The sequence below is a fragment of the Lontra canadensis genome, unplaced genomic scaffold (genome assembly GCF_010015895.1).
Source record: "Lontra canadensis isolate GAN:19392208 unplaced genomic scaffold, GSC_riverotter_1.0 scaffold183, whole genome shotgun sequence".
NCBI classification, from domain to species: Eukaryota; Metazoa; Chordata; class Mammalia; order Carnivora; family Mustelidae; genus Lontra; species Lontra canadensis.
Window position 1 is genome coordinate 910,608 of NW_022631177.1, and position 16,040 is coordinate 926,647.

The 16,040-nt window shown below is 42.3% G+C and overlaps 1 protein-coding gene across 1 annotated transcript in view; it reads right to left on the reverse strand.

Annotated features, from left to right (window-relative positions):
* MSN (moesin) overlaps positions 1-16,040 on the reverse strand; it is a 77,331-nt gene that overhangs the window by 28,974 nt on the left and 32,317 nt on the right. Inside the window, exon 2 of the mRNA XM_032846916.1 lies at positions 1,871-1,954. Within this exon, the coding sequence (XP_032702807.1) occupies positions 1,871-1,954 (84 nt within the window). The remainder of the gene's footprint in view (positions 1-1,870; positions 1,955-16,040) is intronic.

Consider the following 16,040-nt stretch of genomic DNA (forward strand, 5'->3'; position numbering starts at 1 on the left):
AGGCAGAATATTATAGCGGGAAAACTACAGTTTTGCAGAGTTGTATTTGAAACTCCATATAATAACTTACTAACTTATATATATTATAACTTACTAAGTTATAACATATTATAACTTACATAACCTAAAGTATGTTCTTTTACTTGTCAGAGGCAAGATCTTTGCAAGGATTAAAGCACCTAGCCAAGGCTAGTCCATATTAAGTGCTCAATAAATGGTATTTCCCAAAACAACGCTGATCTTCCAGATGAGAAGTCATGAACTCACTGGTTTCTCCCTTTCCTCTCTCCAGCCAGTATGAAAGCTTCAGAGTCTCTCAAATGTTTTGTTTGGGAAGTAGTTGCTTTCACAACTAGCATACCATCTGTCCAGGGCTCCCTACCATCTGGGCTTCATACAGAACAACACCCACAGTACACAAATCAAACCAACACGAACAAAGAATTACCATGCCTTGTGGCTTTTTGAAGTTAATAAGCCTCTTTGTTCAAGAATTTTTCTGCCCTAGGTTCTAAATGATGCCTTCCTCACCCTCCCTCCAGTTACCTCCCTCCAGTGAAATTGAACAAAGCCCCAGTGTTGAAGGCAGGGAATGGAATCATTTGGCTTGAGAAGGGTAATGTGTAGAACAAGGGGTCTGGGAAGGAGTCTAAGAAGAGGCCAAAGAAGCCTTTCTTCCTTTCCCTCCACAGCTCTGGTAAGTTCTTAGACAACAGAGGGACTCAGAGGGCAAAGGAAAAAGAAGGCCTAGAAAATCCAACAAGGTAACATATCCTAGACAATATCAGACCCCCACTCACCAGAAACTGGTAGGCAAATAGGATAATGACCCACCTGAAGGGATGCAAACCCCATTTTGCTGGTCACAGACAGCACATTCCCTTGGCCCCTGGTAAGTCTTTGAATGCTGAAAGATTCTGTGGGCCCCCCCCCCCAGGTATTAGATTATATATAGCATATCCCTTCTGCTAATAGTGACTCCCCATGAAGGGACATCCCTTGCATTGGAGATGGGAATGACACATCAGCATTATTTCCATGGCATGAGCGCAAGGTATGAAGTACCCTCATAATGCATTTAGCACTCCCACTGGTGTCCTAAGTCCCAATATTCTTCTGAAGGAAATGTACATAGAGGACAATACCTCAGAGAGAATAAGTTTGTTTCCTTCTACTAGGAAGAAAACAAAAAAGTGACAGAGGTCACGGGGTACATTGACTATTGAAATCCCAGAGGTCACGGGGTACATTGACTATTGAAATCCCAGCCAGATACTGGATAGATACACTAAGTTATTTAATTTCTGAGTCTCATTATTAAAATGGAGAAGAAATCACTTGCATCTTTCAGATTTGAGAAGAAGGTTCCATGTGTTAATATTTTTAGAGCATGTAACACAGAGTCATACTCTGCTTGCTTCTCTTTTCTACCATGTTCAGGACCAAGGATAGGATTAATTGGAGCCATCTGAGGTGCAGGTTGCCAAAGTTAAACTCTGCCTCCTTTGTTATTAAGGTGGGGGTCAGCCTTTGTTTGGAACTATCTTGGAGGAGCATGTAGGAGAAAAGATTCCCAAGAAGTGGGCATTGTGGAGGGAACTACTGGGAGAAGTAGAAGAAGCTAAGAAACAAATAGTCCGGGCGCCTGGGTGGCTCAGTGGGTTAAGCCTCTGCCTTCGGCTCAGGTCATGATCTCAGGGTCCTGGGATCAAGGCCCGCATCGGGCTCTCTGCTCAGCGAGGAGCCTGCTTTCTCCTCTCTCTCTCTATGCCTGCATCTCTGCATACTTGTGATCTCTCTCTCTCTCTCTCTCTCTGTTTCAAATAAATAAAATCTTTAAAAAAAAAGAAACAAATAGTCCATCCCTTACCTGGTCAAACAGCTGTTTGCCAGTGGTGTTGGGCTGAATGGCAAACTCCAGCTCTGCATCCATGGTGGTCACACGCACATTGATCTAGGATAAGATCAAAAGAGGCAAGTTAGTTGTCTGGCTCTGAGCTTAGCAAAGCATGGGACAGGTGTATTGTTCAACCACAGAATAAGGAACTAGGGTTCTAAGAATCTGAGCAACTTAGATATTGGTGGGAAGGAAGGGAGAATACTGAAATAAACAAACAATAACTAGGCCCTGGCTCCCAACCAGCTTATGAAGACAAAAAACATAGTCAAAGAGCAATGCTTACCAAGGGGCAAACACATAAGTGCAAATCAGCCTACTTTCAAGAGGAAGCAAATGCTGACTGTACTTCTTCCAGGAAGCCTTCCCCACCTACACCAGCCAGCTCTAGGCCCACAGCATTCTCTTCCCACCTCTGATCCACAGCCTGGATTATCTACAGTACTTGTCTTTGCAGACACAAGTTAAGGGGAAGATAAAGAATATTGGGTCCCAAGCCTAGCACTGCAACTCTCTCAATCTACAACCTTGGATAAGTCTTACCTCTTTCCTGGGCCCTAGTTCACCTCATCTGCACAACAATAGTAATGCAGGGGTGAGGGTGTCAATTACACTAGGTGATGACCATTTCAATGCTGGTGTCTATGGTTCTATATACTGACTTGCACTGTTACTACATCTTGCTTTTATGTCTCATTGGTCTCTCTAAGCACAAAAGAGAGAAGGGGCCTTACCAAAGGTGGGTGTGGGTGGCACAGAGATGCTACAAAAGCCAAGTCAGCAGAAGGGAAAAGGAATGGGACAGGCCCCAGTGAAAATAATAGGTAGCCACACACACAATTTTATAACCACTGGAAAAAGTACCATCTGCTCTTTTTTTAAGATTTTATTTATTTATTTGAGAGAGAGAGAGATCTCAGGTAGGTAGAGAAGCAGAGACTTAACCCACTGAGCCACCCAAGCACCCCGAAAAGTACTGTCTGCTTTTACAAATAGATCCCCTAGCTGATATTGATAGCTGAAATTTCATCAATAGAGATTTGTTCTTTTGGCTGAAAATTTGGTAGTATTGGTAGCAGTAGGAGCAATATGCAGTAGTTTTCATGTTTGGAGACTTGCTACTCACTAGGTGATTCATGTGCACCATCCCATTTAATATCAACAATCACCTTGTGAAGTAGATAAGGTTATCTCCACATTGGGAATGAAGAAATAAATATTTGTCTAAAGTCATATCATTAGTAAAGCAGAAGACAGGGTTTGAATTCAGATCTAAGTCCAAACATCAATTTAAACCAATACACTAAAACTTTTATACATCAAAGTGCAAAATATTCCCCATGAGAGGAAATTAAATATTAATTATTTAAATTGTGGGACATTTTTCATAAGTACTCTATATAGTATGGCCACAAACTGGCTTGTTATATAAGGTCATATAAAATATTTTGAAGATTGGGTGCCTGGTTGGCTCAGTGGGTTAGGCTCAGGTCATGATCTCGGGGTCCTGGGATTGAGCCCCATATCAGGCTCTCTGCTCAGCAGGGAGCCTCCTTCCCCTTCTTTCTCTGCCTGCCTCTCTGCCTGCCTCTCTGCCTACTTGTGATCTCTCTCTCTGTCAAATAAATAAATAAAATCTTTTTAAAAATATTTTGAAGACTATTTCATGCCCAGGGAAAATACTTCAGTAATATTAAACAAGGAAGGGTAAGCAACAAGACTACATGAGTTCAATTCTATAAACAGTATGTACAGAGAGATAATTATTGGAATAATGCCCAAGTACTAGTCAGGCTTGGTTTTAGGGTGGTTATGAATGTGTTCTCCCTTCTTTGAATTTAAAAAAAAAAAACGAATCTACATTTTCTAAGTTGCTTGTATACTACTTACACTATTGGTTGAGACTAAAAATAGAATTAATAAAAAATTCAAATCCCCATGGAGTAGGTAAGACATAATCCTAATCAGTCTTTGACATCTCTGGGTCTTTCCTGAGCGTAAGGGTCAGTTAGCAGGGAAGAGGGGGCCAAATACCATTTTGCCAGCTGAACAATTCTGATGAGGACCAGGCCTGAGGAACAAATTTGTAAATAAATATCACTAGGGAATCAGGGAGGAAATCTATTTCAAGATAGACAATGGGACAGGAAAGGCCCTGAAGGCAGGACCAAGTAAGGCAAATTACCCCAGAGGGGGACAACAGGCAAGATTAGCCACCTTGACTTGGTGTTATCCTAGGCTTCCGGCCAATCCAGTAACCCTGTAGAATGGGCCTTCATAAGGTAGTGAGAATGAAGCCCAATGGGCGGGAATTTGGCCTCAACATCTAGCCTCATATCACCCTTGAGCTGAGTCAAGGGAGACCTCAAAACACCAAAGACTGAGGAGGTAGGAAAAAGTGGAAAAGAGCCAGTAAGGCTTTTTAATACACTGGACTTCATTATCACCTCAAGGATTCTGTCTTACTTTGAGTTACTTCTCCAGTACCCAAGACTCAATAGGTACTCAGAAGATGGTTAAATGAGCAGTTCTAAACATGGGAATATAAGAAATACAGAGATCTAGCATAGTCTAAAGATCCAGAGGTGGGAAGATTTTATATCTTATCTTTTTACTGTGCCATGGACCCTTTTGGGCAGTCTGATAAAGTCTATGGACCAACCCCCTTTCATAATATATGTGAATGCATGAAATAAAGTGATACAAAGAAACCAATTATATTGAAATAGTTATAAAAGTGTGTGCTTTTTATGATATTAAGTAATTGCCTAGCACTGTATCTTAGTAGTTATTATTACTGTAATTTTAACATTATGTTGAGCATAGAAATACTTTGAGAAATCTATAATACAGAGAATTGAGTAACGTATTGAATTGTCAAATCACTATGTTGTATACTTGAAACCAATATAACACTGTGTACCAATTATACTTTAATAATACATTTTTAAGTTAATAAAATAAGAATAAAAGCTCAGCAAAAAATAGTGATATAAAAGTTTCTTAGATTTCTATTAGTGACAAAGTCACAGGTACTGCCATTTTTACCACTTCTTTTTTTGCTCGTATTCATTTTTTTTTCATTTTATTATAAACAGATGTAACTCAGAAACAGCCAAATGGAAAACATGCACAGGACAGGGTAGGCAGGGGTTTGAGAGACACAGAGCTTCCTGCCTTCTCCAGCTGGGCCAACTTCCTAGCACCTCCCTGCTTTTATCAGCTCTGAGGCTCTCCTCATTCTGTCATTTAGGGTTTTTTGTTTTTTTGTTTTTTTTATATTTCACATTTTTTATTAAGTTCAATTAGCCAACATATTAGGGGATTTTTTGAAAAATAAAAAATTATATTTTGTTTATACACCAGCAAGTTGGGCTTGCTCATTAAAAATAATTATGTTGGGGCACCTGGGTGGCTCAGTCAGTTAAGCGTCTGCCTTCAGCTCAGGTCATGATCCCAGAGTCCTGGGATAGAGCCCCACCTCAGGCTCCCTGCTCAGCAGGAAGTTTGTTTCTCCCTCTCCCACTTCCTGGGCTTGTATTGCCTCTCTCGCTGTCTCTCTCTCTGTGTCAAATAAATAAATAAAATCTTTTAAAATATATGTTTATTAGCAGTTTAATTTTTTTGTCCTTGGTCTATTTTTCTATTGGGCTGTTCTCTTTATCTATTAAGTAATTAATTATATCTATTATATACTAAGGAAGTTCATATTTGGTCATGGGTTGGACAAATATTTTTTCCCAGTTATTTGTGTTAGATCTAACATTTTTTTCCTATAGTATTTTGTACATAATTAATTTGTCATTATTTTCCTTTGTAGATTCTGGGGCTTGTATCTTTCTTTACTTTTTTTTATTTATCATGTTCAATTAGCCAACATAAATACATCATTAGTTTTTGATGTAGTGTTCAAAGATTCAATAGTTGTATATAACATCCCATGCTCACTACATCACTTGCCCTCCTTAATATCCATCACCAGGCTCACCCATATCCCCACACCCCTCCCCTCTGAAACCCTCATTTTTTTTTCTGGTAGTCCATAGTCTCTCATGGTTGGTCTCCCTCTCTGGTTTCTCCCCCTTCATTTTTCCCTTCCTTCCCCTAATATCCTCCATGCTATTCTTTATGGTCCACATATAAGTGAAACCATATGATAATTCTCTTTCTCTGTTTGACTTATTTTTTTTTTTACTTATTTCACTTAGCATAATCTCCTCCAGTTCCAACCATGTCGATGGAAATGGTGAGTATTTATCCTTTCTGATGGCTGAGTAATAGTCCATTGTATATATGAACCACATCTTCTTTATCCATTCATCTATTGAAGGGCATCTTAGTTCCTTCCATAGTTTGGCTACTATGGATATTGCTGCTATAAACATTGGAGTGCATGTGGCCCTTCTTTTCACTACATCTGTATCTTTGGGGTAAATACCTAGTAGTGCAATTTCACTTATATTCATAATTGAAGGAGGTCTAAATCTCAGTGAGATGTTAGTACAAACAGTTATGTAATTTTTCTCAATCCACTCTCATATATCTTTCCCACTTCAGATTATATCCATGGACCCCCATGGAGGCCTAAAAATTCCAAGTTAAGGAGCTCCCTATACATTTATTTCAATTCACCCAATATTAATGGAACAAAACATTTAAGGAACTATCATTAGAGTAGAGCTCTAGGACCAGTCCTTGACCCCAAGGCACTTATTGGATAATAGGAAAACTATACTATACAAGGAAGACCTTGAGAAATGCCATAGCAGAACAGAAGAAACATTTTGTGGCAATAAGAAACCACAGTTCAAAATAATATTTGCACTGGTCTACAAGGATAAGCTGTATTAAAGAAAGAGAGAGAGAGAGAGAGAAATAAATAAATAAATACAGAAAGATTGTGGGATGGGGGGAAGAACATCCAAATGTCCCAGGTACAGAAATCAATATGTGCAATGGCCCAGAATGAGACAGGGATGGAGATGGCCCATTTAGAAGCAGATCTACTTCACAGTGAATGTGGACTACACAGTGAAGTGTAGGCAGAGAGGCTGGGAAGGTAGGTGGAGGGCCTTGAGGTTTATACTAAAGAGCTGGGCCTTAACCTGTTGGAAGGCTAGCCATCCTTGAGGCTCTGAGCAGAGTGGGGCAGAATCAGAATGATGCTTTTTGAAGAAAGTGCCCAGGGAGTAAACTGATGAAAGAGGTAGGATCCCAAGGAAATATTCCATAGCCTATGAGTTCCCTTTATTTCACACTATTGGGAAGAATTTTCAAAGTAAATAAGCCAGTGTCAATCATAGATCATATTAATCACAGGTCATGCCAATGTAACATCTTTAGGGTCTAGCTCAGAAGTCCAAATATTTAAGTCAAATATTTGTTAAAGAAATGTTTCTTGAATAAATAAATTGGTAGAAAAGGACCCAGACTGGGTTAGGAATAAGAATGTCATACACACTAGTGTTGTCTACGCTTCCTTCCTCCTAAATAGAGCATGACCCCAGAACAAGAGCTCTTCTAAAATCTAAAGATGTCTAGCTGAAGCCAAACTGGAACCTACTTCTCCAGAATTCCTGTCCAGGGTTTCTGCCATTTCCACAGTGGCCGCTACTCTAGGGAGAACAGTCTAATATCTCCTGAATTTCACTGAGGACAAATAATCCTAGGTTTAAAAAAAATAGAAAACACAAAGGGACTTCTATTCTTGTCACCACTTAACTCAGAAGAAAATGTGAGTCATGAAGACAGGGTCATAGGTCTGTACTCTCCTGTTTTCTGTATGTCAGAGGTAGAGGGGGAATAAGGGTAATAACACAGCTGGGGCTTGAAGGTGATAGGTAGAACAGGTGTCTTGTTCAATGAAGATCCCTTGTTCTCCCTTAGAATAATCTGGAACCCAAGTGTGTAAAATAAGCTGCATGCCCAGACCCACTGATACATAGGGCCCACTGGACTCTCACCCTATTACGTGGGTACCCACTGCCTTCCTTTGAGGTCTTTTCTCTGCAATTTCAGTGAGAAGAGGGTGATACTGTTTGGGAGGCAAGAACCTGAAAATAAAACCTCTGAAGTCAGCAGAAATTTCCTGGGAAGCCCCTCAGCTTGGCAGGAGTAGAGGAACTGGCCTGGGTGGGGCATCATTTCAATATGTAGAGAATTAAGGGACGCCTGGGTGGCTCAGTTGGTTAAGCGGCTACCTTCGGCTCAGGTCATGATCCCAGCATCCTGGGATCGAGTCCCACATCGGGCTCCTTGCTCGTCAGGGAACCTGCTTCTCCCTCTGCCTCTGCCTGCCATTCTGTCTGCCTGTGCTCGCTCTCTCTCCCTCTCTCTCTCTGACAAATAAATAAATAAAAAACACCTTTAAAAAAATATGTAGAGAATTAAATCCTTTCCAAACCCTGTCCCTGAGGATCTAGCCACAGTCCGAGTTTAAAGACTGTGTCTCTGGAGAACACTAAGGGTTTAAGGAACAAGAACAAAAAGTTTGGGTGTGGTAAGGATGGTGTCATCCTCTCATACACTAGCCTTCCCACCTCTAGCCCAAGAACAATAAATATACTGTTATTTATTGAAAACTGAACACAGACACTTTCCACACCAATGCCCTTCACTAGAGACTAACAAACAAATCTTAGTGATCTGCCATCCAAAGCCCTCAACAAACTGGGATCTCTCCTCTGTCCCCAGGTGGCTGACCTAGAAAACAAAAATAACCAGGCCAGATGCTGCAGCAGCTGGGGTACTTTGGATTCTGGGCCTGGCCAGCTTCAAAGAAGGGACCAACCCTCTCTTTTCCTAGAGCCAAGAACATCCAGGTAAGCAGTAGCCAGACCACAGTGAGGAGATCAGGGCAATGTTTCCCCTCATTTGTCCAATATCACTGAACTTCAAGATGGCTTTCCCTGGAAAGAAATTTGGGGGAGGCAGAGGAGCAAGTAGAGAGAGTAGAATAACCACAAGTAACTTGCCTGAAGCATGGACATGTAAACCAGAAAGAATTAAAATTACTGGCCCCACTTCATGGATGATGAAACTGAAATACACAGAAGCAGGTGACAGAAGGATAGAAATGAACACTTACTGAATACCAACTATGAGCCAAGCCCCATCATCCACAGTCCCACTTTATATCACTGAAGCTAAATTTACTCAGCCAGCAAGTGAGGAAGACTGGTCTTCTAGACAGTCCCAGGACTCCTTCCATGACTCTACTTCTCTCTCTGGTCATGCTGGTTTCACTGCTTTCTTCAAACACTGCCTTGGCAACTCTTTTGGCCAAGGACCAAACACTCTGGCATTGGAAGCCTGAGCACATCTGGGAAACACTCCTTGGGAAGGCCCCCTCATAGGGGCAGAGCTTGTGAGTCAGCACAATTGTGTCTGAGCTCAATGACCTCACCCCCACCTGCCACCTCCTCGAGGGCTCTGGCCATTTCTGTGGAGCTGCTGGTATGAAGAAGACAAAGGCAAGTGGGAAAGGGGGACAAAGCAGGACAAGCCTTACCAGGGCAACCTCAGAACTTCAGTCTCTCCACTGGACAGAGAACAGTCACCACAGTGTTACTCAAACTACCTAATCCCCATTATTTAGGCTCCAGCACCCACCATTTCCTGCTGCCAGAACGGAGGCAAGGGCAGGGCACGGCAAGGCCTGGTCTGTCTTGCTTCTTGGAATGACAGCACTGCCTCAAGCAGCTGTTTTCTATAAGGGGGGAAACAAGGGTTGCTTTGAATCTCCAACTTAGGAGGCATTCTCCTTCCCCCCTCCCCTCTACCACTGACTCACTTACTTCCCAGCAACTCAGCCACTGTTGACTTGGAAATGGTACCTGGAACAGTAATCTGTTCTGACCTCTTCCTGCCCATCTCTAGACCCTTAATACAGCCATCAATACTTGGCCGGGGTTAACCCTTCCTGTGCCTGTGCCTTTTCCCAGTAGTTTCTACAAAGGAGAGCTACATCCAACCCCATGCATACTCATATCTTAATGGGTCAGCACTTCTTCACTTCAAGTGCTGCAAAGACCATGGGAGACAAGGATTCCCCTTTTACTTGCTTTGACTCAGTCCTGCCTCCCAAAGCTCCCCAAGAATCAATGGGAGATAAGTACATATTGGAAATGGGGTGTTACTCCACCATTCACCATATATTTGGGGAAGTAACCCCCACATGTAACTAATCTCTCTTAGCAATGAGAACATATCTAGTCACTATGGGACTGAGAGTTCAGAGCAGAGGCCAAAGCTGTAAAGGTCAGATACAATGAGACTACCTTAGCAAGCTGCAGCTTCCCCATTAATCCAGCCTTAATTGTATGACCTTTCGGATCAAGCTCAGACTGAGCTAGAGTCCCCCTCTCAACACATGAAGGTCAGAAAGTAAACTAGCTTTTCACCATTTGCACCTAACTCCAGGACTTACTCTCAAAATCAGCTCCGCCAAACCATACTCCAGGATCAAACAACACCTACTCCCTTACCCCTACCCCAGCTCATCTCTCCTTCTTAGTTACAGAGACTGCCCAACCAGTTCCTCAGCACAGCCATTCCTCCTCTTTACAGTTCCTCAAAATTTAAATCCACTCATTCTAGTATCTCATCTGGCTCCTGCAGAATAGCATCCTTCTGAACTTCTCATCCCTGCTCTCAGAACAAACAGACCAGAATCCCAAACTGTCAGACCGCAAAGGAACCTTAGAGATCATTTGGTTCAAACTCTGCAACATAACAGCCACGTAAACTGAGGTCCAGGAAAGGAGAGGCATTGTCCCAGAGTCACATAGCTGCTAGGCAGCCTGAGATCAGGGACAAAAACCTGGATCTTAATTTAGTGGCCATTTAATAAGCTATAGAACCACCCTGGCACTTAGAAACAGTAGATACCTCAAGTGAACCACTGCTGAAGACTATGAAGACTATGTGGAGGAAGCTGGGCCATCTTGCTTCCATGAAAAACCCCAAGCTGGCTTTCAACAGAAGGCAGGCCTAACTTTCAGACTCTGAGACATTCACCAACATTGATTCTAGAGAAACTAAACCTTTCATAACACCATAGAAGAAAACTCAAAAGATCCTTGTTTCTAAGACAGCTTCTTTTGCAAAAACTTGGATAGCAACTGATTGTGAAGTTCCCTGAAAGCAGACACAGCCAAGATCTGAGATGGAGTCTGCTGAGGAGAGAGTGGGATGTAACAGGGAAAGAGGCATGGAATTTCAAGGAACAGATTTATATCTAGGTAGCTAAGAACAACAGATTCCTCAATTCCCATAAAACTCTGAAGTTGCTGAAACAAAAGAGAACAGGGCCCATCATTAATAAAATAGTCTCCCAAATGGCCAAAGCCCCTCTCTGGGGCTACACCCAGCTGGATTTCAGTCTTTCACATCAGTTTCATGCTTGACCCAGCTTCCCACCTGCAAATTTAAAAAGAAGTATTTGTAGGCTGGAAACATGGAGCATTTGCAGCTGTCTGGAGATACCGGGTCTGCCCAGAGCACCAGAAGAGGGCTCTACTTTCTCTGATTAGGAACCCACCCCAGAAATCTCCAGCATCACAGCTCTGAAGCATACTGGGGCTGATCCAAGCATCAGCCTGAGTTCTATCTAATACTCATGGGATTTCTGCCCTGTCTTATGCTCCTGTGTATTAAAAATCACTGAAGCCAGGATCAGTTGACTCAGCAGGAGCAGGAGGAGGCTTCTAGGCCAAGTAAAAAAGCTGTTTTTAACCCCAGAGGTAGGCTAAGGTCTGCTTTCTGCCAACCTTATTGGTAAGCCAAGAGCTAAACCCGGTATCTGGGAAACCCACAAAATTAGAGTCCTTGTCCCAGAAATAATTGTCTCAGCTCTTGAGGAGTGAAGCATGGTATGACAGAAAAAGGCTTTGTAGCTTCTTTCACCTCCCTTTTTTTTGAAACTCAGTTTCTAAAACTATAAAACAGGTCTAATAATATCAACTTCACAACAAGGTCATTGGGAGATTTAGGTTAAAATAATAGACATGAAAATACATAGCACATCACAAGTAGAATGGGAAGACTACTAACCCCTCCTTTTTGGCCGTATATTTTTAAAATATTTTATTTATTTATATATTTCTTTGAGAGAGTGGGAGTGAGCAGAGGGAAAGGAACAAGCAGACTCACTGGTCAACAGGAAGCCTAGATGCAGGGCTCAATGCCATAGGCAAGGCTCAATCCCAGCACCCTGGGATCATGACCTGAGCCAAAGGCAGACGCTTAACCAACTGAGCCTTCTAGGCACCCCACATTTTTAGCCATGTTATTACAGATATCCTACCTCTCAGAAATGATTTAAAATGAAAATGTGTCCAACTGTAGAGGTCTAGGGGCTACCCAAGAAGACCTCCAGAAAGCCCTTTCAGCATAAAGGACACTTGCACTTTGGGGACAAACTCTAAAATGTGATTATAATTCTAGTTGGTTAACAATGTGAAGCCATGCACATCAGGTACACACATGCATATCCTTGCATGCATTATTTTAAATATGTTCTCGTTTGGGAGGAATGGGTATTTTCCCCAAGAAGCAGAGTCCTGGGGAGAGGTAGAACACAACAGAGTGCCTATGCTACCTTGTCCTTTATAGAGGCTGCCTGATTTTCATTAAGCTGGGCTCTGCCTTGCCATTTTTTCCAAACATGTTTCACCAAAATACACAACTCCCTACCCCTCAACACAACCCACCAGGACCTCCAAACTTTCTTCAGCTGGTATCCAGAAAAATCACAAGCTGGATCTGTAAACTGGCTTATCATATTCACCTAAAGAAATTTTTGAAATACAGATACCCTGAACTCACCCACAGAAATTCTAATTTATTATATAAGAGAGAGAGCATGGACATCAGAAGTTAAGAACTTCAGATAATTCTAAGGCTCAGCCAGATTTGGGAAACTCTGTCATGGAATACAGTTCCCTGAACCAACCTTCTCACGGGCTAGTGTTATTACGGTTAGAGGGATGCTTGAAGGAAGGGAAACACAAGTAGAGAACAACTATGGAGACATTTAGGCTGCTGGGCCTGGTGAACAGCTCTCCAAAATTGAATGCAGTCCACCTCCACAAAAGATCAGCAATGCAAACAGTCCTGCTACTGCTGCCAAATCCCACTGCAACCTGGTCTCCCTATTTGTAAAATAGGGCAGGGATTATCCTTGTCCCTTGCTAGCTAGTATCACTCCCCACCACCAGAGATACTATCGTGCCCTAAAGCAATGCCTCTGTTGTAGGAAGAACATAGCTTTGTATTCTGAAACTATATGCAAGCTTCAACTTTACCAATTAAGACATGAGCTCTCCAACTTCTCACCTGCAAAATGGGCATAATGATGCCAACCTGGCAGAGTGTCCTGCAGTCCTAATGCAGTGTTTCCCAAACTTAACTGATCATAAGAATCATTAGGGGCACTAATTTAAAAACACAGAATCCTGGACCCCATTCCAAACTGAAACAGACAGAAGAGGATCTTAGGAATTAGTGGTTTTGCCCCAGGCAATTCTTATCCCTTAGGAAATTTAAAGAAACTTCACCTGGCACAGACACTGTTGAGAGGAGATGAGGAGTTGGATCAGAGGTCTGGTTTTCTAAACTGGTCTCTGGTCCAGATACCCTTATGACAGGGACTTTGAAGTTAGGGCCCAGCAGAGCAGGCTCTGCAGGCAGGAGAAGGAGACTTTGGAATTCCAAACAGAAATCTAAATGCTTTCTGGAATGATCAAATGCTTAGGTCATCGTCCAGAGCCTTCCACCATCATCACATCTAGATAAGAATCAGACAATGGGAGGGGCACCTGTGTGGCTCAGTCAGTTAAGCATCTGCCTTCAGCTCAGGTCATGATCCTGGAGTCCTGGGATTGAGCCCCGCATCAGGCTCCCTGCTTAGCGGGGAGTCTGTTTCTTCCTTCCCTTGCCTCTTCCCTGGCTCATGCTCGCTCTCGCTCTCTCTCTCTCTCTCAAATAAATAAATTGATTGGACACTTGCCACTGGACACTGGATCACTCAGTCTCCCAAATAAATAAAGAAATAAATAAAATCTTTAAAAAAATCAGACAATGGGAGAAAACAGCTGATGCAGATACCTCACCAGCCAAAACACATTGATCAGAATGTTCTAATTAGGGTCCCAATCAAAGCCTTCTTGAGTTCTCTGTCCCTTAAATACTCTATATTCACTCTTTCCTGGGAGAGTTTTTAGGCAAGGAGCACCTTAAATGATACTCTCCCTTTCCTGGATGCTCTGGGAACTTGGGAGAACAGAAGAGACATGGTGAGGGGGACCTATATTTGCTTTGAGATGTGAGCATATGGGGAGGATGAGGGTGGAAGTCTGAGACAGGTGTGATTAATAATGGTGCACTGGAACTAGCGCACACCAGCCCTGATTATGTGCATCTCTTTACAGTTCCTCCCTCAAGGACTTCACATTGGCACCTTTGATACAGCTATGGTGAGAGTATTTACACCATGGGGATCAGTAAACAGTATAAATCTTGACTTCGCCAGAAAATTTGTTTTTAAATATTTACCAGCATATGATACACATGCAGGGAAGCATCTTTAGCCCCATTTTACAAATGAGGAAATTGAGCCTCAATGAAAAGAAACAACTGTCATCTTCTAGCTTTATAATCTCGGCCAGGTCTGTCTGACTAGCAACAAATCTGACTCTCCTTGCCAGCACCCCAAAGGAGTAGAAAGCCCCTCTTGTCAATAAAAAATACTGCTGACTCTGAGGGCTTCTCCATTAGCTAAAGGCCAAACAAGGGCACCTAAATGTGCCTGGTGCCAAGGAAAGCTGGAGGTAAAAAGCTGTGGACTGAGATGTGAAAGCAAAAGAAACAGTCCCATCACTACCTCAGGAGAGAGGCTGGAGTGAGGTAGGGAACGGGTTAGAAAGCCCCAATGGAAACCAAAGCACATTCTTAGGGTCTCTTCACAAATATCTGACAGTCTGAGCTCTGGAGGGAGACCCTGGGACACTACAAGTCCATAGATCTCTTGAAGCCTCAATTTTCCTACTAGTAAAATGGGGAGTAATAATGCCTACCTCCCAGGATTATAATGAGAACAACCATCAACTCCTTTACTTTTAAGAAAAAACCTGGTTTGGGGAGGCTGGGTAGCTCAATTGATGAAACTTCTGACTTCAGTTCAGGTCATGATCTCAGGATCCTGGGATTGAGCCCTGCGTCGGGCTCCCCATTTAACAGGGAATCTGCTTCATCTGCCCCTCCACAACTTGTGCGCTCATTCTCTCTCTCACTCTCTCTCACTTTTTCTTGCTCTCAAATAAATAAATAAAATCTTTTAAAAAAAGATATTTGCAAATGACACTACAGATAAAAGGCTGGTATCCAAGATCTATAAAGAACTTCTCAAACAACACCCAAAAAAACAAGTAATCAAGTCAAAAAATGTGCAAAAGACATGAACAGACACTTCTCCAAAGAAGACAATAGACACATGAAAAAATGTTCAACATCATTAGCCATCAGGGAAATTCAAAACCAAATCACATTGAGATACCACCTTATGTCAGTTAGAATGGCCAAAATTAACAAGGCAAGAAACAGCAAATGTTGGCGAGGATGTGGAGAAAGGGGAACCCTCTTACACTGTTGGTGGGAATGCAAGCTGGTACAGTCACTCTGGAAAACAGTATGGAGGTTCCTCAAGTTGCCAAAAATAGAGCTACCCTATGATCTGGCAATTGCACTGCTGGGTATTCACCCCAAAGACACAGATGTAGTGAAAAGAAGGGGCCCCTGCACCCCAGTGTTCATATCAGCAAGATCCACAGTAGCCAAACTGTGGAAGGAACCAAGATGCCCTTCAACAGATGAATGGATAAAGAAGATGTGGTCCATAAATACAATGGAGTATTACTAAGCCATCAGAAAGGATGAATACCCAACTTTCGCATCAACATGGATGGAACTGGAGGAGATTATGCTAAGTGAAATAAGTCAAACAGAGAAAGACAATTACCATATGATTTCACTTATATGTGGAACATAAGGAATAGCATGGAGGACATTAGGTGAAGGAAGGGGAAAACGAAAGGAGGAAACCAGAGAGGGAGATGAACCATGAGAGACTATGGACTATAGGAAA